Source organism: Penicillium hordei (assembly GCF_028827395.1).
Source record: "Penicillium hordei strain IBT 12815 chromosome Unknown utg000002l_segment0_segment0, whole genome shotgun sequence".
Lineage (NCBI taxonomy): Eukaryota > Fungi > Ascomycota > Eurotiomycetes > Eurotiales > Aspergillaceae > Penicillium > Penicillium hordei.
In genome coordinates this window covers 3,364,030-3,384,443 of record NW_026623143.1, presented here as the reverse complement: position 1 = coordinate 3,384,443, position 20,414 = coordinate 3,364,030, and the positions used below count along the sequence as shown (strand labels likewise).

Here is a 20,414-nt window from a genome sequence, read left to right as displayed (position 1 = left end):
CCATGATAATCTGTTGTTCCAAACCGCATTAACGTCTACGGACACATTTTCAGTCTCTTTCCAACATTTAACCCGTGCTCACAGCTTATCGCATCATCTGAAAGCAAAATGGGCCCGCTCCAAAGGCTGTCGTTCCGACTCCCATGCTAGCCAATCTGATCTCGTAGTCCTGGACATATAGTTAGCAAAATAAGCGTTGTCGAAGCTGGAGAGCAAGACTCACGGCAATAGACCCATCGCATTAACCTTCCAGATACCCAGACCCAGTAATACCAGCTGCATCAACATATAGACCACCTTCACTCCAAGCAGACGCGAATGTGTCGATGGGGTTTCGTACTTGGCGAACGCCGCATTAGTGCCTATCAGACCCTGGATAGGGCCCTTAAACAACATAAGGACCATCATAATGCTGAAAATTTGAAGACTGTTTCCGGACATGTACATCATAATGGCATTCATTGGGATCTGCTTGGAGGGGGCGATGGCGATCTCCCATGCTTTCTTCATCTTAAGCGCGTCGGTCTCATCGGGTTTTTTCGTGGTAGCTTGTTGCTGTTGCTGCTGGCGCTGAGCAGTACCGTATCAGTATATTCACATCCATAGTATTGTGATTTGGGAGGTGTCTCACCTGCTTGCCTCCCCGACTGCTCGAGAAGCCTGGCGGGTCCGGGATACTGGATGCCGCCTTTGAGGGGCGCGGCATCGGGGAATTCAACGAAACCACCCATTGTGGAGGAGGAGGTGGCGGTAGACGAGCTTGTGACATAATTAAGAGATAATAAAGGTGGTGTGGGGGGGAGATGATCTTAGAAGAATCGAATGACTGGGGAAGAAGGAAAGTTGCTTGGGTAGGGAGGTTCCCTCCGCAAGTGGCTACTCGCCGCCTTCAATTCTCCTTTCCATCTTTCTCTCTCTTTCTCTTATTTCCCACTTCGTTAATCTTCTAATTCTTTATTGTTTGAGAAAACGACAATGTCCAATCGCTGATTCAATTTGTTTCCGAGTATCCCGAATGCGCCACAAGTGAACACGTCCTCGGTCTCACCCTTTTCCTCAAAACTCCCCGACGGCCCGGACCCTTTGAACTCGATTTCGCGCTTTTACTTTCGTCTTATCATTGACGATCCTCCAACCAATCTCGCCTGTGATTGATCGCACGGCCGTCAGATACGAAAGCTTGCCGAAGTTCACCTTCCAAGAAATCGCGCCTAGCAGTGCCTAATCGCTATTCGTCCATACCGCAGCCATGAGTTCTGGAGGAGATGCGAAGTTATTCGCCAGGGTACGTTAGCTTGCCCAGCCTGTTCTTTGATTGCATGATCTCTCCCACATCGCATCATCGCTGGTCTCCTCCCTTCCCCGCATTCTGCTTCCATGCAGTCACTTCCCCTCGCCTTAGTGAGCTCTGTATTCGGGCCTTTGCATCTTGCTTGGTTCCCTTGCATTCGGCATAGGCTGTTTGCTTTACCCCTACACCACTCCATATATAACCACATCATTTCTACCCTCATGTTCATCGGTATTGCTCCTTATCCTCCGTTCCATGGCTCACGTTCGCGAAATACACAGGGCAAGGTTGCCGAGTTACGGCAAGAGCTCAATAGCGGCGGCAAGAAAGACAAGAACTATTCCGCCAAAAAGATCGCACTCAAGAAGATTGTCGCCAATATGACCATGAGCAACAACGACATGGTTGCGCTGTTTCCGGATGTTATTGGCTGTATGAATCTGCCGAGCTTGGAGATCAAGAAGATGTATGCCCAGACTCTCTACCCCATAATGATGCTTATGGTGTGCCATGTGACGTAGAGCTCGATTGCTAATACGTTGTATAGGTGCTTCTTATTCCTGGTCAACTACTCGAGGATGAAACCAGAGGTCGCATTGAAGGCGCTGCCTATATTGGTTGATGTATGGCCTTGCTGTTACCAAAGAAGATCCGAGTTAGTCTGATTTTGCTTTACAGGATATGGGAGATAACAATCCGCTTGTGCGCGCGCTTGCACTCCGAACCATCTCATATGTGCATGTTCGCGAATTTGTCGAAGCGACATTCCAACCTGTCAAGCGCCTGATGCAAGACAATGATCCATATGTCCGCAAGACGGCAGCCTTCTGCGTTGCAAAGCTCTATGAGCACGATAAAAAGATGGTTGAGAACTCAGATCTGATCGACAGGCTCAACCGCATGTTGAAGGATGAGAACCCGACTGTTGTTTCCAGCGTCTTAGCTTCGTTGGTGGATATTTGGGGCCGCAGTGAATCGATCTCACTCACTATCGACTATGTTAGTGCCTCAAAATTGGTTTCCATTCTGGCAGACTGTTCTGAGTAAGGATATTTGGTTCCATATCTAAGGACTTTGTTAACAGTTCAAACAGATGGGGTCAAACCTACATCCTCGAGGCATTAATGGCATATGTGCCCCAGGACTCCGCGGAGGCGCTTCTGCTGGCAGAGCGAGTTGCCCCGCGACTATCACATTCAAATTCTGCCGTCGTACTAACCTCATGCCGTGTCATCCTTTATCTCATGAACTACATCCCAGGTGAAAAGCATATCACCTCGTTATGCAAGAAGTTATCTCCACCCCTCGTCACATTGCTTTCCAAGCCGCCCGAGGTCCAATATCTGGCATTGCGCAATGCTATCTTAATTCTTCAGAAGAGACCGGAGGTCTTGCGGAATGACATCCGTGTCTTCTTCTGCAATTACAACGACCCAATTTACGTCAAAGTCACCAAGCTGGAGTTGATGTTCATGCTAACCACAAAAGAGAACATCCCGATCGTATTGGCAGAGCTCCGAGAGTAAGAACTTCTCGGATTAATTGTATTAAACCTGTACTGATATCCTTCGCAGATATGCCACTGAAATTGACGTTCACTTTGTGCGCAAGGCCGTCCGAGCCATTGGCAAATTGGCAATCAAGATTGAATCCGCCGCAAAGCAGTGTATCGAAACGCTCTTGGAGCTGGTCGATGCCAAGATCCCATACATTGTCCAAGAAGCAACAGTGGTGATTCGCAACATCTTCCGCAAATATCCCAACCAGTACGAAAGTATAATCAGTCATGTTATCCGAAACATCGACGATCTGGATGAACCTGAGGCCAAGGCAGCCGTAATTTGGATCATTGGCCAGTATGCGGACCGCATTGATAACTCAGATGGCCTCCTTCAGGATTACTTGGCCACATTCCACGACGAAACAGTCGAAGTGCAGCTGGCCCTGCTCACGGCTACCGTCAAACTTTTCATCCAACGCCCCACAAAGGGCCAGAAGCTCGTACCACAGGTACTGAAATGGTGCACCGAAGAAACAGACGACCCTGATCTTCGTGACCGTGGTTACATGTACTGGCGCTTGCTGTCAACGGACCCAGCAACTGCCAAGCAGGTTGTGATGGGCCAAAAGCCCCCAATCACAGCCGAGAGCGAAAAGCTGGACCCACGCACTCTTGAGGAACTGTGTCTGAACGTCGGCACTCTAGCCACTGTCTACCTCAAGCCTATCCACCAAGTCTTCCGCGCTGCCCGCCCTAGGCGTCTCCTACCTAGCCCAGCCTTGCAACGTTCGCATGTCGACGACGGTACAGGCAGTATGCTCGAATACAACCCTCCCTCCGCAAGCATGGCCTCCGCCTCAACCAGTAATAGCGGTCTAGCCACAATCATCACCACAGGTGATCCCGTCACGCCAATGTACAACGGGCCTCCTCCTCCTCTACCCGTCGCCCCGGGCGTCAACCCCGCAACTACAGGCCCTAGCAACATGAACGAGGCAGCAGATGCAGCAGACGCTTACTTCAGTGGTATTGGCTCTCAGCAGATGGCCTCGCTAGACCTTGATGGTGCTGGTGGTGGAGGTGCGCCTCAGGCACAGTACGTTGTGACTCAAAATCAGCAGCAGGGGTATCAGCCACAACTAGCTGGTGGAGCTGCCACGGGAGAGCTATTATTGTTATAATTCAGTCTAGATAGGGGGGTACTTGTACATGTAGATAGAAGACGTTTCTCATGCAGACAGCGCCTAGTAATTACAAAATATTTTCATTTGAGAATTTGAATTTTCTAGGGTTTCTCTCATCCACTTCCAGATTGACAAAAATCTTATCCCAGAAAATCTCCAGGTTTTGCTTCCACGGAAGATGTGAAATATGTAAGAGTATTTCTCGTTGATCTAATGCTTTCATCAAGTAACTGTTTTTCTTCTACCTGACACAAATACTCTCCATGCTGTGTTAACCATCTGCCTTCAAAGAAGCAGCGACAGCAGACCAGGGTGACACATGAAACAGCGGACGCCCACCAAAGAAATCGCGATAATCCAACTTGAACTTGATTTTGAACGGACCAGGAAGCCTTGAACTTCCATGATCCACGAACGGGGGAACAATTCGAAAAATAAAAAAAAATCAAACAGAAACAAGAAACATGAAGGGGGGGAAAGGGGGGGAGGGGAGCAATGAGTATAATATGGAAAATAAAAAACAAAGTAGGCAGAGAAAAAGAAAATTCATCTCAAGTCATGTCCGTTCCTCTTCTAAGCAGAAGGTCCCCACCACTCTTCGCTTTTTTTCTTTTCAACTCTCTCGGCACACTTATGAGACACAGGCCCCGCTTAGTAGACGCGAGCGAGGTTGCGCAGGTACCAGTCGACCAGACGGCGGCCGGCCTTGGTCTCACTGACGTGGATCAGGTCGTCCTCAAGAGCGTAGTCGAGATCGTTGGCGATAGCAGGCTCGCCATCCAGGAGACCACCGTCGACCCAGCGGATCTGGCGGCTGCGCTGCTTGTTAACGAGCAGCCACGAGCGGAGCTGCTCGGGGGACACCTCGAGGAAACCTGCAAGTTTCTTGAGGTCCATAGTGGTGTAGAGCTTGAGGTAAGAGCGGATGGTGGGGTTGAATAGGGTGTTCTTGACCTCGTCCATGAAGATGGCGGTGTGGTGGTCGACGGGGTCGACGTTGGAGGCTGGGTTGTCGAAGTCGGGAGGAGTAGGGTTAATGAACTTAGGGCAGGAAGAGCGGAAGAGCTCCTCGAAGACGGGCAGGGCCTCGGGGCCACCCTTCTGCATGCGGTAGAACTGCTCGCCGTACTTCTCACGGACGGCCGAGTGGATGGTGTCATCCAGACGGGTGGGGTGGAGAGCGACACAGATGGCGATCAGGGCGTACATCTGGTCGTTCTTCTTGGCGATGGCTTCGTAGTTGTTGCCACCCTTCTGGAAGTTCTTTGTCCGGGACACATACACGAGGATGTGGCTGAACATGCGGATGGCGTCACCGTAGCGGCGCATCATCATGTAGGAGAAGCCCACGTAGTAGTAGGTGGTGAAGTGGGCGGCCATGACACGGGCGAACATGGCCTTCTTGTTCATCTCGACGTCGTCGAGGATCTTCAGGGCAAGGCTGAAGTCACCGAGGAGACAGTGCACACGCAGCAGTCCGATGATCGAGAAGTAGCCGAGCATCTTGTACAAGGGACGCGATCCGTACTCGCCGGCGACAGCCATTGGGTCCTCTCCGCGCTTGGTGGCATTCAATTGCTCGCTGATCTGCGAGCGCTGGATGAGAGAGTAAAGCACGTTCAGCACTGAGTAGCAGCCCCATGTGTTCGGGTTCTCGCGAAGTAACTGGCTCTCCTCCTCGTTGGATCCAGTGCAAGCAACGCGGTTGCGGTAACGGCAGAAGGATTCGAATTGGTAGATGAACTCGTCAATAACTTCCCAAGCCCAGTAGTACTGATTGTAGAGAAAAAAGCATCGTTAGTTTTCTGTACTTTGTTTTGAGGGATGGGATCGACCTGTTGATTTCCCGAATGCCAAGCTTTTACTTTTCATTCGCGGCGTTCAACAATCGGTCGGCGAAACGGGATACCTACGTTAGGAACTTCCAAGTCCACGGGGCCATCGGAGTTCAGGATATAGTGGAAGAGACTGCAGTAGTTGTCGTAGCTAGCGAATTTGGTCTCAAGAGTAGCCTGGTATTCCAGCGGGGTGGCGGCGGCGGCCAACTGGGCTTGGAGGTCTTGGGTCTGCGATGCACCGTGCGACAAAGTCTGGTCCAGCTCGCTCATTCCATCGTCGTAGTTCACCTGTTCGCGGTAGTCGTTGGCCATAGCCTCCTCCTCATTATCGGACTCATCGTTCAAGTTGGGGCGCGCATTGGCGCGGTCTTCGTAGGACATGTTGAGTGGGAGGGGGGAAAGTAAAGAGTTAAAAATGCAGCAAGAGGCCGAGATGAAACGGCAGTGAGAAATCGGAAGGGTCGAGGTGGGGAGAGGGGGGGGGGATAGCGTCGGCGTGTGCGATTTGCCAAAGAAGTTGAATTTTGAGGGTTTTCGCTTGGGTGTTTGTGCTTATCTTATCTGCGCATAAAGCATGGGCAATGACTCAGCTGTGCCAATTTCCAAGGTTTGTGCATGGTGCACTCAGTAAGGTGTAGGTACCTGATACTAAAAGTGTCACCTGTTTTGGCTGTAAATTCTTGTACTGTCTACTTCCGCAACGAATATAATTTCAACATTGCTATAGCTTCACAACCACCTACATACTTAAGTACCTACATTTGTAAGTAGAAATTTAATGAGTAGTATGAAGTAGTAAATTTTCTTGAAGTGTACAACATGCTAATGGAAGGGGCAATAGACACTTTGAACGGACTTGATCCTTCTTTCTGGTTGTTCCGCGTCTTGATATAAAAAGTTATACTGTATACTCTCTCTACTTCCAACACGTGTTTAAAGTATAGCTTAGTGCACTAGGTGTATGTAAATACTTAAACTATGTATGTACATGTGTCTACCTGTTCCCATCTAGTAAGGTGTATGGCAATTCCAATCATAAAAGCACAATAGACAGACGTAATAGGGCCCAACGGTGTCACAGCAGAACAGCAGACAGAGGACGGCTGGCTTTAGCACATTACCAAGTCAGTTCAACTCAATAACTACTTTTGTACTTTCTAGGTGAATTCTGAGAAGTCCAGCACTAGAGAAAACCAGGATTTCTCGAGTATGTGATTTCATTAACTAGCTAGGTAGGGGTAAAATATGTAAGGAAAAACTTCCGGTGGATCAGAGGCCAGCAACTGGTTGCCTGTCATCGGCTAACACTTTTCTGCAGATGACAGTCCCTTCCCTTCCCCTCAGTCACCGTCGGCACCTCTTCCCCCCCCCTGTTTTTGCTCTAAACCACAGACGGTGATACTGCACATCCTCGTATCTAGACCGGAGCGCCAGGAAGGCAGAGATTTCACTGGCCATCACCGAAGATTTAGGTAGGCCAGTTCAAGCGTTTACTCTGCCATGACGGTTTTCTGGTATATTGCAGCTTTTCCTTAACACCCCCGTTTCAACCTTTCCGTCGTAACACCTCCATTCCGCATCTCCACCTTTGTTTCACCCAAGTCTGCAGCAGGATGAACTCTCTTCACATATCGTTCATTTGGTAGCAGCATAGATGGGTCCATACAGTCAAAAATACAGGCGCCATGCAAATTTTCAGGGTTCAAAACTCCTCCACTGTTCCGGGTCATCGAAGAGTGCAATAGCCTCGGGTGGCAGTCGTACGCTTAGGTGCAGTGCGTTATTTCTGATCTCATGGATCACGTCGGCTGTTTGCTTAAACCTTTGACTAAGAGCTGTTCCAAACCGACAGAGCTCAGCAAACGCCTGTCTTGATTCGTCTTCCAACTCATGAACTAAGATCCGGAGACCGGTCTGTACGGCATCGACTACCTGGCTGGGTATATGTTTGAGGCCATACGACTGACGATGGATGCGAAGGCATTGCGCCGTTTCCTCGGCGGACTTAACCTGATAGTATCGGGCATCTCGGACAGATTCTGGCTGATGAGGGTCTTTCAACATCTCAAACATATATATGATAACCTGGAGACATTTAATTCTTCACGCGCTATCAGCACAGAAACAATCAGGATGCATGCAATAGGAAGGCAGTGATGCTTACCGCAAGAGAAGGACTTGTGGGACTGAATTTCGTTGTATCTCGGGCACGCTCGGCCAGCGTTGCAGCCAAGAATTCAAACGATCGAATGGGTCTTGAGCTTTGTTCCACAACTCCCTAAAGCTGGCACCCCGACTTTTGTCAGAAACGAGCTTCTGGACATCGACTAAGATTATGGTGACCTCAGCCAGTCCCTCCCTAACTTGAGGCAGACAGGCTGGCTTTTTATCATATATTATATTGTTTGAGCGAGGGTATGGGGTCCAGTCAAGGTCTTCGTTGCCACACAGCTTGACATCGGAAGTGGGATATGCCGAGGGAGTAATCTTCTGCAGCTCGATCGACATTTGTCTGCACCTGTTGATTAGACATTGCTCGTTTCTGTGTGGATGGGGGCGCTTACGAGCTCATGCTGAAGACACCCCAGGCAGTGATCGTGCGAACCCGTTCCATCTCCGGCAGTATCTCTTTCGGTACTGCTGGGATATCAAACAGTCCTATATCCCGTGCTAGCTGAACTGCTTGACAAAGCATCATCCAGCTTTTTTTGACTCGTCCTTGGCATTTAAATCTGCAAGAAATCAATATCGTGGACATGACTCGTTTGCTACAAATCAGTGGGTAACATACACACAGCACATTATGAGGAGGGCCTGGATGTTAGGCAGGTCTTGGCCATCATCTTCGACTTCCCATAAGTTTTGTGCTTCCTGGAAAAAGTTCTGGCCTCGCGAGAACACGTTCTCGGAAGTGGAAAGAACGTCAGGACTATCAGAATAGGCCTATATTGGGGTTAACTAATGGTTTCGCAAAGGGGTAATTTACGGGATTCATACGCTGGCCATGGACAATATGCTATTGACGAGAAGGGGCGTGCAGAACTCTGATCTTCGATCCCCGAGTTTCATATGTTCGAGGAAGATACGTTGATCAAGGAACTGCGAGCATGGGTGGTCCCAGGTAAAGTAGAGCGAGACTAGGTGCGAGACCAAATAATTATCATCTGTGACCTTCGTCCACGGCTTTGCCGGCACCTCAAAGAGAGGTATGTCGCAAAGGCTCTCCAGTGTGACACGAGCATAAGGGCTGGCTATTGGCCATTGCGGAGCTTTCATATTTGGAATCTCATCCGGCGTGACGGGGGCATAAGGACTAGTTGTTGGCCATTGCGGAGCTTTCATATTTGGAATCTCATCCGGCGTGATGGGGGCATAAGGACTAGTTGTTGGCCATTGTGGAGCTTTCATATTTGGAATCTCATCCGGCGTGACGGGGGCATAAGGGCTAGTTGTTGGCCATTGTGGAGCTTTCATATTTGGGATCTCATCCGGCGTGACGGGGGCAGAAGGGCTAGTTGTTGGCCATTGCGGAGCTTTCATATTTGGGATCTCATCCGGCGTGACGGGGGCAGAAGGGCTAGCTGTTGGCCACTGCGGAGGTTTCATTTTTGGGATCTCATTCGGTGAGCTTGCTATATCCCCAGGGTGTGACGGCCGTCTCACCCTGTTGCCCGAAGTTTCTATGGGATGCTCCCCATAGTCCAAAACCATTGGTTTGCTGGCATCCAACAGCGCTTGGAGGTCCCCGAATGTCGTGACCGAGCATCCGACAGCATGGGCGATGTCTTGGAACGGAGCCCTTTTCCGGATCAAATCCACCACTTTGTCAAACTGGAGTTGGTCATCCGACCCGAGGGTGCTCAGCAAAGAATCTAGTAGGTCTTTGTAGTTTGTGAGCTCCTGGATCGTCCGCTTGACAGCAACCTTTCGCCTGAGGTCTCGGGTTGGATCAAAGGAACATATGGTGCCAGCAGATCGACAAGCTTTACATGGGGGGTCTGGTCCAGAACACTATATCGAGCAGATCGCAACAATTAGCCATTTTGTTCTGAATTCTCGGACAAGACGGAGAGGCAGAAACGGAAAGGAAAAACAGGTATCCACTGATGCACCGACTCACCTTCCTCTTTGCTTGTTTGCATGCCAGGCAAGCTGTAGAATTCTTCTTTGGCCTACTGACAGCAGTCGACGTCTGCGGAGCGAACATGCGCGGCGGCCCCGGAGCCAACGTGGGGAAATGTTTCGTGTTCTCGTGGGGGCTCATCTTCATTTTCAAAAGATCAGCCTCGCCGAGTATAATCTCCAAAAGGAATGCCTCGCGATTTCTGATTGAAATATACCGCGACTGAAGCTTCCACGGCAATGGGAATTTGATGAAGTAACGATTGGTAGGAACTGATTTTTGGGACGGTGTAGGCAAAACGATCCTCTATACAAGACTAAAGCACGGTCCTAACGCTTCCTCTTATGGGCCATCGAAATCGACGTCTCCAACGTCTCACCAGCACGATGTCAGAAAGGGGGCAAGTGTCATGTCGCAATGATACGGGCGTCGGGGCGATGCGTTATTTACGCATGAAGGTGGGACACAACTAAAAGAAACTATTCTGGAATCGGTCAAAGTGATCAAAATCCACCTGCAGGTGACAAGATCCTAAAAGCGAGAGGGGTCGCGTTGGCAAACAGAAGGGGAGGTTCGACGCCCGTCACACAACCGGGGTAACCCGGTAGGCCAAGCTCGAATTCAACAATTATTGGAGAACTAGCAAATTCAGAAATCTGTCAATATAAGCCGATGGTAGGAAGCAGATGGGTGAAGGGAGCCATCGAGTTGAAACTAGCCTGAGAGATATTGTCAAGAGATTCGGGGGATCGAGGACAACCCGAATACGGAAACCCTACCGGCTTGAACTCACTTGAACTAACCTTTTGGAAAGCACGAGATACCAAATCCCACAAATCAAGGGTGAATAAAAAAAGGAATCAGAAAAAAAGAATGAAAAAGAGTATGGGAAAAAAATAATAAAGCGGCATCCACCCTAGACCCTAGACCCTGTAGGGATGTATCAGTACGGGGAGCACTAAAAAATGGCTTTTTAGGGGACGTAATCTCTACAATTTTGATACTTTCTCGGAATACATGCCTTAATTGGAACTTGGATTCTTTGATTTGCTTTGATTATCAAGTTTGTTCCACTCATCCGATGACCTTTTCTAAGAACATCTGATTCTACTTTTCATCTCCTGATTGTTTGTCTGGTTTACTCGGGTTATTATATTGGGAAGCTCATATGTGAATCACATCTCATCCCCCTCCTTAACCTCCACTTTTTTTTTCTCTCTCCCGTGAACTAGTTGAGACGACATGTTACGAGAAACCTCCATATAAATATTATATCCTAAGAAGCATTTGTAGAGAATATCGCTCGGTTTACTAACCCGCCACGTTCATACCACCTGCAGCCTTCGCTCTAGGATGAAACCAAGATTTCAACCCGGACGGGAGCCTGGAAAAAGAATCCAAATGGCAGGGTTCCCAACCCCAGGCCAAAAATTCCAGCACACCGGTTGATGGGACGCCCACGAGATGTGCTGCTAAACACTGTGATAGGGAGTACTTGAAAGTGGACACACATATATGAGTACGGGAGGAGCATCTTGGAACCTTGTCCCAAAGTCTTTTCCGCTGTGGATCGAATCGGGATTTACAGGCAGGGGGAAGAAGATGCATCCGCGATTGAACCTCTACCTCGTAACCAGATCTATAGATCCTCATATGTTATTCGTTATTCTTGATTATATATTGTTATCTCGATAATTGCTGAATCCTCCATCTAAACCCTATGATTCGCCAGGATCTTGCTCTCCTTCAAGCCAGACGCGTCCATTTTTACTTGATACATCCTACGTAACTTCTTCCGATGCTTTTCATTGGCGGTTAAAACAACAGCCAATCGGAACTAGAAAAAATTCATTTTCTTTCTTGGCATTCTGTCAGTTAACTCTGAACATCAAGCAACCAGCACCACTGCACTGTGTTACCAGCCACAGCCACCTGGGTGCCTGGGCAATATTTCAAGCTCCGAATATCTAGATTGCACCGCCATATATATAGATCGTATCTTTCTTGTATATTGTATCCACCACTACTGACATGCTGTGGAATACTTTTCCGAAGGACTCTCCGTATGAGTTTATTACTCCGGCACTATCTATGCAGGTTTTCGGGCTGTCGCAATTAGACTTATAATCTTACAATCTCTTATACTGATAGTGAGTTCCGCGGAGAAATTTGTTTCTCGCCCCCCCCCCAAGAAAAACAAAGAGAAAAGAGAAAAAAGGAACTAAACTAAGAAAAGCAAACTTAACTTATGCGCCCGGTAAATTGAAATTCGAGATAACGCTTGATCTTAGGCTCGTATTCCTTTACACCCTATCGCTTAAGGTTGTTTGAAACTCTAAAAACATACATGTACTTCGCCTCCGAAGTTCCAGCCCTGATTAGATGCCCGGGATCAGGAGCCAGTGAGATCGACTATGCGGCTGAGATCCCCCTCTTTCTTTTCCCATGTCTTAGGTATTTCACTTCCCCAATAACTGTTTCCCTATCCCTGCGACGCGAAGTACAGCACATGAAGGTGTAAATTGTCTGCAATGTAACGTGAGCTACGAGTCTCTATCACCTGCATGTGTGATGAAAGCGCCTCCTCGCCTTTTTAGGATAAGACTCCTGCCAAAAGCAGAATTGGCGTGAAGCAAGACAAAAAAAAAACGCAGTTATCCTATAGCTTTGGCTGATATGCTCGGTAGTTTCGATTTGAATATTCGACACTAGACCACTTTCGAATCGACTTACATGTGCTTATCTATATTTGGTTAGATCTGTCTCCCTTTCTCTCCTCCCCATACCTCGATATACTTTGCACGGAGTTATACAAATTTTATATCGTATGGATCAGAGTTGAGGTCATTTCATTCTTAATGGTTCGGAGAAAACAGCCAGATGTCTTTGGTTGGTCGGATATGTTTACCGTTAGTGGTTCCATGGTCCCCCCTCTCACCCCCCCGCTTTTTCAAAGTTTACTATATTTGTACTCCTTAGCCTCGTTCAGATGACACGAAATTTGCAGTTTGAACACATGTATTTACATGGATATGCTTACTAATAACCCATGCGGTGTACGTCCACGGGTATAAACACTTCATTTAACTTTTATACCTTAAACTTCCTCGGATTTTTTACTTTCAAAGAACTACGGCCCGTTAATGCATTGCAGCTGTAGCGGGGTATTCAAGTATTTAAGTATTTTTAATCTAAATTACTCAATTTTTGCCAAGATCTTTCTCATTATTCGACCCAATAAACCCAACTCTTGCATATCTCCACCGGGGCATTGGTTTCTAACACCTGCCATTCTATTCCGTACAATATACGCAAGCCATGTTTGCTCTTTTCCTTTCTTTTTGTTTTTTGAGCCATTTATAATCTTTAGGATAAGACCAGGTGCAAGTACTATGAAGCAAACAATAGTTCACTGATCATATACGTCATATTATTACGTTCCGTCTTTGGAATTTTTCTCTCACAAACCCCTTGATTTGAACCCGGTCGGTTCTGTATCCAATCGCCGGATACCAACAAGCGATGCTTGTGGCACACGCACATGTCAGTATCCAGCTGCATTATTAACTTGAGATCTGTCACGTATCAAGGAAGCACCATCCTGAAAATTGGTAGATCACGCCTTTGCAAATATACTCAGACTGCGTGGTGAACGACAACTGCCGACCAATCGTTCAAGAAGCAATTATCAGGGTTCTTGGCAATGTAGAAAATATTACTCCCTTTCTGTGGTATCTTGGCCGGAATCGATAGCCTGGACTTATAGTGTGGACTATTATTTATGTAGCCATGGTTTAATGGTGTCAAGCCCACTAATACCTATTAGCATTGGTGTGCCCGAGCGGATAACAAATTCTCACCGGGTCATAAATTGCCAACCTGAGATAAAAGATATTTAGTTACCTAATGCATTTTGTTAACTATTTACAACAATGCCTCTCAAGTAGAACAAGCACATATATCTAAAATGAACTGGATAGATACATGTTGATAGCGAGATGCTTCCGGAAGCAAGAGGACCGATAGCTTATAACTACCAATCCGTCCACCTAACGACAGAGTTGCTTCAATTTATCAATTTGGGCCATTCCACCCTTGACCTCTCCTCCTAACGTCGCAATGTCCTCGGGGGTCATTGCTCTTCTCGCCTTTGCCGCCTTCGCAAAAAGCGCAGGAGCTCTAATCATGTCGAGAACACCAATTCCACCGAGAATAGCAAGGAAAATTTCAGCAGGTCCGCTGTCCTTCTCGCTCACGATACCATAAATGCCGAAGCCTGCATCACCAGCGGCACCAATGGCCCTCAGCGTGATTGCGACGGCGGCCAATCCCGCCTCGTCCGCTACCTCTCCCACGCCAAGAATGAGTAGGAGCAGAGCGGTAACGAATAGGAGAATGATCTCTTCGACCTGCTCTTTCTGATATTCCTCCCCGATCTTCTCAACACTCTTCATACTGGTAATCGAGTTCGATACCGTGAGTACGAGCATCGATGCTCCGTCCACAACATCGTTTGTGTCACCCAGATATAAATCACTGGTTGCGAGCGAGGCGAGGGTATCGGACTGACCTTGGAAGGTCGTGATGTTTGGAAGTCGTCCCGAGATGATATTCTTAGGGTTGCTGACTGTAAAATCATCCGGCAGAACAGGTTTGCCGATGTTCCTGCTGCCACTGCATACTACCGGTTGTGGAGGGATATTCGGCGTGCAATGAGATCGATCGATTTCCCATATAAGCTGATCAGGTGTGATTCCGATTGTCTCTCCAATGTCATTCAAGAATCCTTCTTTGTCCTTCGCAGTCCAGTAGAAAACTGCATAGCCTGTGTCCAACGCGTTGGAGGGACACTCAGAGCTTACATTCTTGCCTTCTGGCTCTCCATCAGATGAGTGTAAGGGACTGAGAGGTGCAATCAAAGTAATTGGAGGTGTTCGCCTTCAAAAACGTGGCAAGAGATTTAGGGAACTGATCTCTGACGGCATCCTCGTACCAGCCAAACTTCTCATCATAGTCGGTCTTCAAAACATCATGATACTTCGCGAGCGAGGATGTGAGATTGCCATTCAAAGCCTGGATCAGGTAAGTATTCATACATTTGGGATCGATTGAATCGGCAGCAGCCTCTACATCGTCTAGGCTGTCGAATACTTGATCGCAGTTGGTCAGCTTTAATGGTTGCAGTACGGTGCCGTCCGGAAGTTCGGCCACAAACTCATTCAGGTCCATCGCCCAGAGACTGGTCCCAAGAACGGTTCTGTTGTACCACCAATCCGAGATCCGGTTGTTTCTCTCCTCATCCATATAGGCCACCCATGTCCCGTTGGTGGAGTAAGAGATTGTAATTAATTATTAATTATTATCTATAATATCATTATTAGATCGGCTAACCTCGTCGAAGTAGGTAGTGATATTCTGATCACCCTGCAGCCACTCTTGGATATCTGCATTCGCAATGTAACCGGGTGTCCGAGTGCATCTTCCAGGCATGGCTGTAGAATCAGGGCCCGTGAACTTGCACTCTAGACCAAAGCAGGCCGGGTCGACCATTCCAAATGACCGGCCGTAGCTAGCAAGATCCGCGACGATTTTGCTGTTGGGGACTCCAGCCTTGGTGATCATTGACAGGGAATTCAAGATTTCTGTGTTGTTGATGTGAGATTGGAGACAGGCACTGCCGTCGCAACCATCAGCCGCCCAAGTACTGTTGTAGTCCCATTGGCCGTGCAGATCATAGGTCATGTACACGATGTAGTCCACGACCGACGAGATATTCTTGATAGGGAAGCCCTTGAGATACCAATAGGATGAGGGAGCTGCGATAGATAAAGTTTTGTCCGAGGAGAGCTTGTCTCGAACCTCTTTCAAGAATTGAAGGTATCAATCACCACCACCTGAATCACCTGCCGGAATTCCAAGGATATCAGGGGCACCGGGGTACTCCCAATCAAAGTCCAAACCGTCAAGGTCATTGTCATCGGCAAATTTTGCCACGTTCGATGCGAATAATGAACGCTGTTCACCTGTCACCCCCTTTCTGAAGATGGCATACGAGTCCAAATCTGTGGAGAACGACCAACCACCGAAGGACAAGACCTTTGGCTTTTTCCTCGGAGATGAGTACTTCTTGAAATCATCAAACTCATCCTTGACACTCGAGACATCAACTTCGAATTTTTCAGAGATGTTGGCGAAAGCAAAGTGGATATGGTCCCAAGTTTGATCAAAAATTGAATGACCTCCATCTTGGCCACCCCACTCAACCGTGTTGTTGATCGCTGTCACATCCAGATTCAAACACGGTCGCGTATTCTGGAAGGCTTCATGGTATCCAACCAGCACTGGATGGTCGTCGAAGCCGGTATCATCAAAAACGATGTCAGTGCCACAGTTGGAGATACATCCATCGGTGCCATTCTTCGCTGTTGCAGGTGCACGTGTGGTAGACTGTTCGAAATATGTGTCAGTTATTGCTTGACTGATGTAAATATCACACACACACAAAAAAAAGAAAAAGCCAGGCTTTTAGCCCAATAGCACGTACGTTGGTTTTTGTGCAGAATTTTGCAGTAGTGCCGCATTGGCTATCAAGTTGTGTTAGATCTATTGAGATGGGAAAATAGGACTTGGGTCACTCACCCCCAAATATCGCAGCAAGCATTGAGAGGGCAAAGATTCAGGCTCTCAATATCATCCCAATTATCCGGTCTCTTGGTCCCAGCCTTTTGTGGGCCGCATACAGCGGTCTTCAGAACAGATGGCATTGGCGGATCTCCCTTGCTGACACAAATTTTGGCTGTTTGAAAATAATTAGTTTTGTTTAGTTCCAAACAACGTGTACATGGGTTTTGTTGGCGCTTACCACCAGCCTGGATGGGGGAACAACCTGTCCAGCCCCACGACTTGGCGTCCCAATCTTTGATATTGTCTGTTGTAATGCTGTTGGCAGCGGCAATTTTCTTACAGTCATCGTTGTTTTGAACTGTATAAGTCGCACAGGTTCCATCTGCATTTGGCTTTGGAGAGTAGTCGGGAAGCGTTCCGGCAGAGCAGCATATGTGTTGCCCAGCACGCAAATCCGAGCATACAGTTTTGCCCGGGTTGTACTTTGTGAAGTCGGCAGGGGAGGTTCCACAGCGAGTGGCGAGAGTAGGGCAGATGTCACCATCGTTGACCTTGATAGCGCTGCAGGTTCCACGGCGGTGCATTTTAGAGTGTAGTCTCTTGCCATGCGAGCTTCCATGACTATGTGTACTGTTTTTGTTGCTTGGGAGAGAAAAATCGTCCTCGGCTTCGCCAACTAAGATATTGGAGTTTGAGCTTCCGCTGTATCCTGAAGCAGTATCCTGAAGCACATTGACCGTTGTTCCAAGTTGCAAGTGCTTCTTGCACAGCACTTAAAGCTTCAGCAGGCTCTCCACTTGCTTCGGCTGCAACACCAAGGTTATAAGCTGCGGGACGGTCGCTGTTGCAGACCTGCGTCATTATGCCAGATTTGTGCAGTTCTCCTTGAGAAGCTTTAACGAAGGATTGGAGGACGCTCTTGTCCTTGCTCTTCTCCATCTTGGAGCCAATAATGCTCCGAAGGCGACTCCATTCGAGTAGCCCATAGCAATGGTGGCATTCTGATTGACAGGGGCATCGAAATGAGATTGTACAAGTTGAGCTGCGACTTCTGCATGAGATGAGTACTGGCTCGTTTCCTCTCCACGCCACGCAGTCTCCATCTGGACATTTTTGGTCGAGTAACGTGTGGCACTTGGCATATCGAGGACTTCGGCCGTCGAAGTCCCAATTTTGTCTACACCGGATGTTGAACAGGCATACAACGGTTGGCGAATATTGGGGTCATCAGTGGGATTGCTCACCACCAGGTTCAGGAGCATTGGCTCATCGCATGATTTGAGAATGCGTAGATCGGAATAGAAGTCCCAGTCGTTTGGATTGGCACTCTCGCACGTCGAAGGACAGGCATTCCATTGTGTGGCAACGTAAGGGTCTGTCACAACGTGGGAAGAGGCCGCCGCAGCTAACAAAGCCACCTGGCTTAAGACACTGAGGTATGTCAACAAGCCCATTTTGAATTTTCACAAGATACCTTAGCACATGTATGACTTTTGAAAATTCTTGGCATGGGAGAAATGAGGGCAAGGGGGTATGTCAGAAATATCAAAAGAGAAACGCTTAACAAAGCTGAATGATTGTGACCAGAGTATATAAAAGTGGCCGTCGGTGCGGGTCTTAAAATGAAAGAAAGGAAAGAAAGTCGTGATTATTTGGTGATAAAACCCAGGGAATCCGCCCTGGTATGTACTTCGGTACCAGGTACCAGGTAGATATTTCGGGGCTTGAAAAGAAAAAGGGACCATTCCGAATCACCTCGGCATTGGCTGGATCTTCTTGTTCCCGATCAGGGGTATGTTGTATGAGAGTTTTGAAAAGCCCCACGAGTCGGCTTGTTAGTTCGAATGCTCATGCGTCTTTCGATCCACCCTCATTTCGGACGATACACCAGTGCGAGGCTGGTCTTAGCACTTCGCCTACTCACCAAGCCAAAAACAAGCATTAGCGTTAGCGTGCGAATACGGATCCATTTTTAATATAACTACTCCACACTGAGTACAACATACACAACTAAGCCTTGGAAAGCTTTGGGATAGGAGGATTTCTTGGCGCAAATGATTCTCGGTACGAAGTATGTTTACGGATATATATACGAAATACAGGATTCCGAGGTTGGCCCCGGGGTCTGAAGAGAGGCTTTTTAGTCTCCATGTGGTAATAAAATTTGTAATACAAATAATTACAAACTGGCGGTCTGTACGAAGTGGACTGTAGTAGAAATAGGTAGATACTACGAAGCACGGAAATACATATGCCGTTGCTGGCCAATTTATGACCTAAACAAGAAATGATTTTGCGAGGGACGAGTAGCGTAGGACGATCAGTGCTAGATTAAATTAGGTTGGACTCTACTCTGTTCCTGACAAATATCTATACATTCCATCCGCCATATTCCGTACATCAAGTCCAACCATTCTGGCATGAGGATTCATTTGGTGCGTTATTTTCTGATTGGAGCTAGCACCACTTCATTTACAACATATGGCTATGTATTAGTTTGGAAATTCCGCTCAGCCTTGAGTTAACCAAACCCTCCCCCTGTAGATCGGGCCAGGGTATGGTCTTGTACAGCAAATGGCCAACGCTAGAGAAATCTAGTACACTTTTGAAACAATACAGCCAGTAACCGATTTCCAAGGACGATTATAGTTTGGGTAGGGTTCCAAACTAGGCAGATGTAGGAGCTATGGAGCAAGTGCTGGTAACGAGGATTACAAGAATGCGCAGATGGTATGACTGAGCTGGAGTTCTACTTCTCTTGCATCTCGAGACACTTTTTCCAGCCCGTCTCTCTACGGGTGTCTTGTCCTCAGAATGTAGTTTCCTCTTTTCTTCTTGGTTGCTCTCTGTATATCGAAAGCAGCCGCTTTCGGTTTATACGGCTGCTATGAGCGCCTCATGTACTGGCAAGCCTCCCAGATGGACAGCGGGTCCAAGAAACAAAAAGTCGCAAAGACCCTGCTCGAGAGACACAGAGGTCGCTAAGATGGTTGGCCCGGTCAGTGGAGGTCGATGCAATGTAAGACAATTCCTCTATTATGCCTCAGACAACAAGCAGGAAAAGGAAACCATCGCGGACAAGACCAAGCTCAAAGATGCAGACCTCGCCAAGGAGAAGACCGCACTCGACGAGGTTGCTTCTAAACTCTACAAAGCTGGCGTGGGAAGGACCTACCAACCCGGTCACATCTACGAGAGTTTGAAATCTAACTCTGGGATCCATGAGGTTATCGAAAACGTTGCCGCGTAAGCTTGCGGCCTGCTCCAGTGTACAGCCAAAAATACTAACGACGGAAAACAGATTCATTGAGCAAACGGCCTATTTGGACGAGGATAATGGCAAGCCGAGCAAACAATTGTTTGATCTAGCTGAACAGGCCCGAGGCCGAGTCCAGTACGGACGACAGGCCAACGCCGCCCGAGATACAGGAACGGAGATTCGGAACAAATACGATCACGAGGTTTGGGAGAAGCAACCAAAGAATAAGAAAGGTGAAGTGGAGAAGGACGCCCCGTTGGTTGAGGGGGGATTGGTCAAGGAAAGAATGGGTATTCCTGATGGAGGTGTCGAGGGATAGATCACTTGCGATCTACAGGAAGCGAAAACGTCGGTTAACGCTGCGGAGACAAAGGCTGGCAGAGACCCAATGAAATTGAAAGTTTTCATTGACGATTGGTCAATGAAAGAGGATGGCCACAGGTTGAATATTCAGGTAGCGAAAGATGCAAAAACGAAAATATCAGGAGATTATTCAGCATGAGGAAGGGGAAGCATTTATACATGGAAGGCCTTGTATATATCATGTACATTAGGTATCGATTTTCTTAAGCTTCTAAGGTTGAAACTTCATCT

At 47.8% G+C, this 20,414-nt stretch overlaps 8 protein-coding genes across 8 annotated transcripts; 2 read left to right on the top strand and 6 right to left on the bottom strand.

Moving 5' to 3' along the window:
- Window positions 1–93: 93 nt before the first annotated feature.
- Window positions 94–769, bottom strand: N7537_004601 (ER membrane protein complex subunit 4; the record flags this gene model as incomplete). The annotated part of the gene is made up of 3 exons (XM_056895658.1): window positions 94–169; window positions 224–570; window positions 632–769. The coding sequence occupies 3 exons, from the start codon at window positions 767–769 to the stop codon at window positions 94–96; spliced, it is 561 nt and encodes a 186-aa protein (XP_056755406.1).
- A 480-nt stretch (window positions 770–1,249) lies between these two features.
- Window positions 1,250–3,973, top strand: N7537_004600 (putative AP-2 adaptor complex subunit beta; the record flags this gene model as incomplete). The annotated part of the gene is made up of 6 exons (XM_056895657.1): window positions 1,250–1,285; window positions 1,573–1,757; window positions 1,839–1,914; window positions 1,970–2,334; window positions 2,385–2,813; window positions 2,866–3,973. The coding sequence occupies 6 exons, from the start codon at window positions 1,250–1,252 to the stop codon at window positions 3,971–3,973; spliced, it is 2,199 nt and encodes a 732-aa protein (XP_056755405.1).
- A 536-nt stretch (window positions 3,974–4,509) lies between these two features.
- On the bottom strand, window positions 4,510–6,195 carry N7537_004599 (putative eukaryotic translation initiation factor 3 subunit EifCl; the record flags this gene model as incomplete). The annotated part of the gene is made up of 2 exons (XM_056895656.1): window positions 4,510–5,749; window positions 5,890–6,195. 2 exons carry the CDS (start codon window positions 6,193–6,195, stop codon window positions 4,628–4,630), a joined length of 1,428 nt encoding a protein of 475 aa, XP_056755404.1. The 3' UTR covers window positions 4,510–4,627.
- A 1,314-nt stretch (window positions 6,196–7,509) lies between these two features.
- Window positions 7,510–10,084, bottom strand: N7537_004598 (putative C6 transcription factor; the record flags this gene model as incomplete). Its single annotated transcript, XM_056895655.1, has 6 exons — window positions 7,510–7,915; window positions 7,979–8,326; window positions 8,379–8,546; window positions 8,606–8,757; window positions 8,812–9,825; window positions 9,935–10,084. 6 exons carry the CDS (start codon window positions 10,082–10,084, stop codon window positions 7,510–7,512), a joined length of 2,238 nt encoding a protein of 745 aa, XP_056755403.1.
- Window positions 10,085–13,986: 3,902 nt separating this feature from the next.
- Window positions 13,987–15,241, bottom strand: N7537_004597 (uncharacterized protein; the record flags this gene model as incomplete). The annotated part of the gene is made up of 2 exons (XM_056895654.1): window positions 13,987–14,875; window positions 14,931–15,241. The coding sequence occupies 2 exons, from the start codon at window positions 15,239–15,241 to the stop codon at window positions 13,987–13,989; spliced, it is 1,200 nt and encodes a 399-aa protein (XP_056755402.1).
- A 48-nt stretch (window positions 15,242–15,289) lies between these two features.
- On the bottom strand, window positions 15,290–17,145 carry N7537_004596 (class V chitinase; the record flags this gene model as incomplete). The annotated part of the gene is made up of 5 exons (XM_056895653.1): window positions 15,290–15,753; window positions 15,826–16,384; window positions 16,482–16,521; window positions 16,577–16,733; window positions 16,800–17,145. The coding sequence occupies 5 exons, from the start codon at window positions 17,143–17,145 to the stop codon at window positions 15,290–15,292; spliced, it is 1,566 nt and encodes a 521-aa protein (XP_056755401.1).
- A 276-nt stretch (window positions 17,146–17,421) lies between these two features.
- N7537_004595 (uncharacterized protein) lies at window positions 17,422–18,015 on the bottom strand (the record flags this gene model as incomplete). Its single annotated transcript, XM_056895652.1, has 1 exon — window positions 17,422–18,015. The coding sequence occupies one exon, from the start codon at window positions 18,013–18,015 to the stop codon at window positions 17,422–17,424; it is 594 nt and encodes a 197-aa protein (XP_056755400.1).
- Window positions 18,016–19,547: 1,532 nt separating this feature from the next.
- N7537_004594 (uncharacterized protein) lies at window positions 19,548–20,139 on the top strand (the record flags this gene model as incomplete). Its single annotated transcript, XM_056895651.1, has 2 exons — window positions 19,548–19,807; window positions 19,863–20,139. The coding sequence occupies 2 exons, from the start codon at window positions 19,548–19,550 to the stop codon at window positions 20,137–20,139; spliced, it is 537 nt and encodes a 178-aa protein (XP_056755399.1).
- Between the last annotated feature and the right edge of the window lie 275 nt (window positions 20,140–20,414).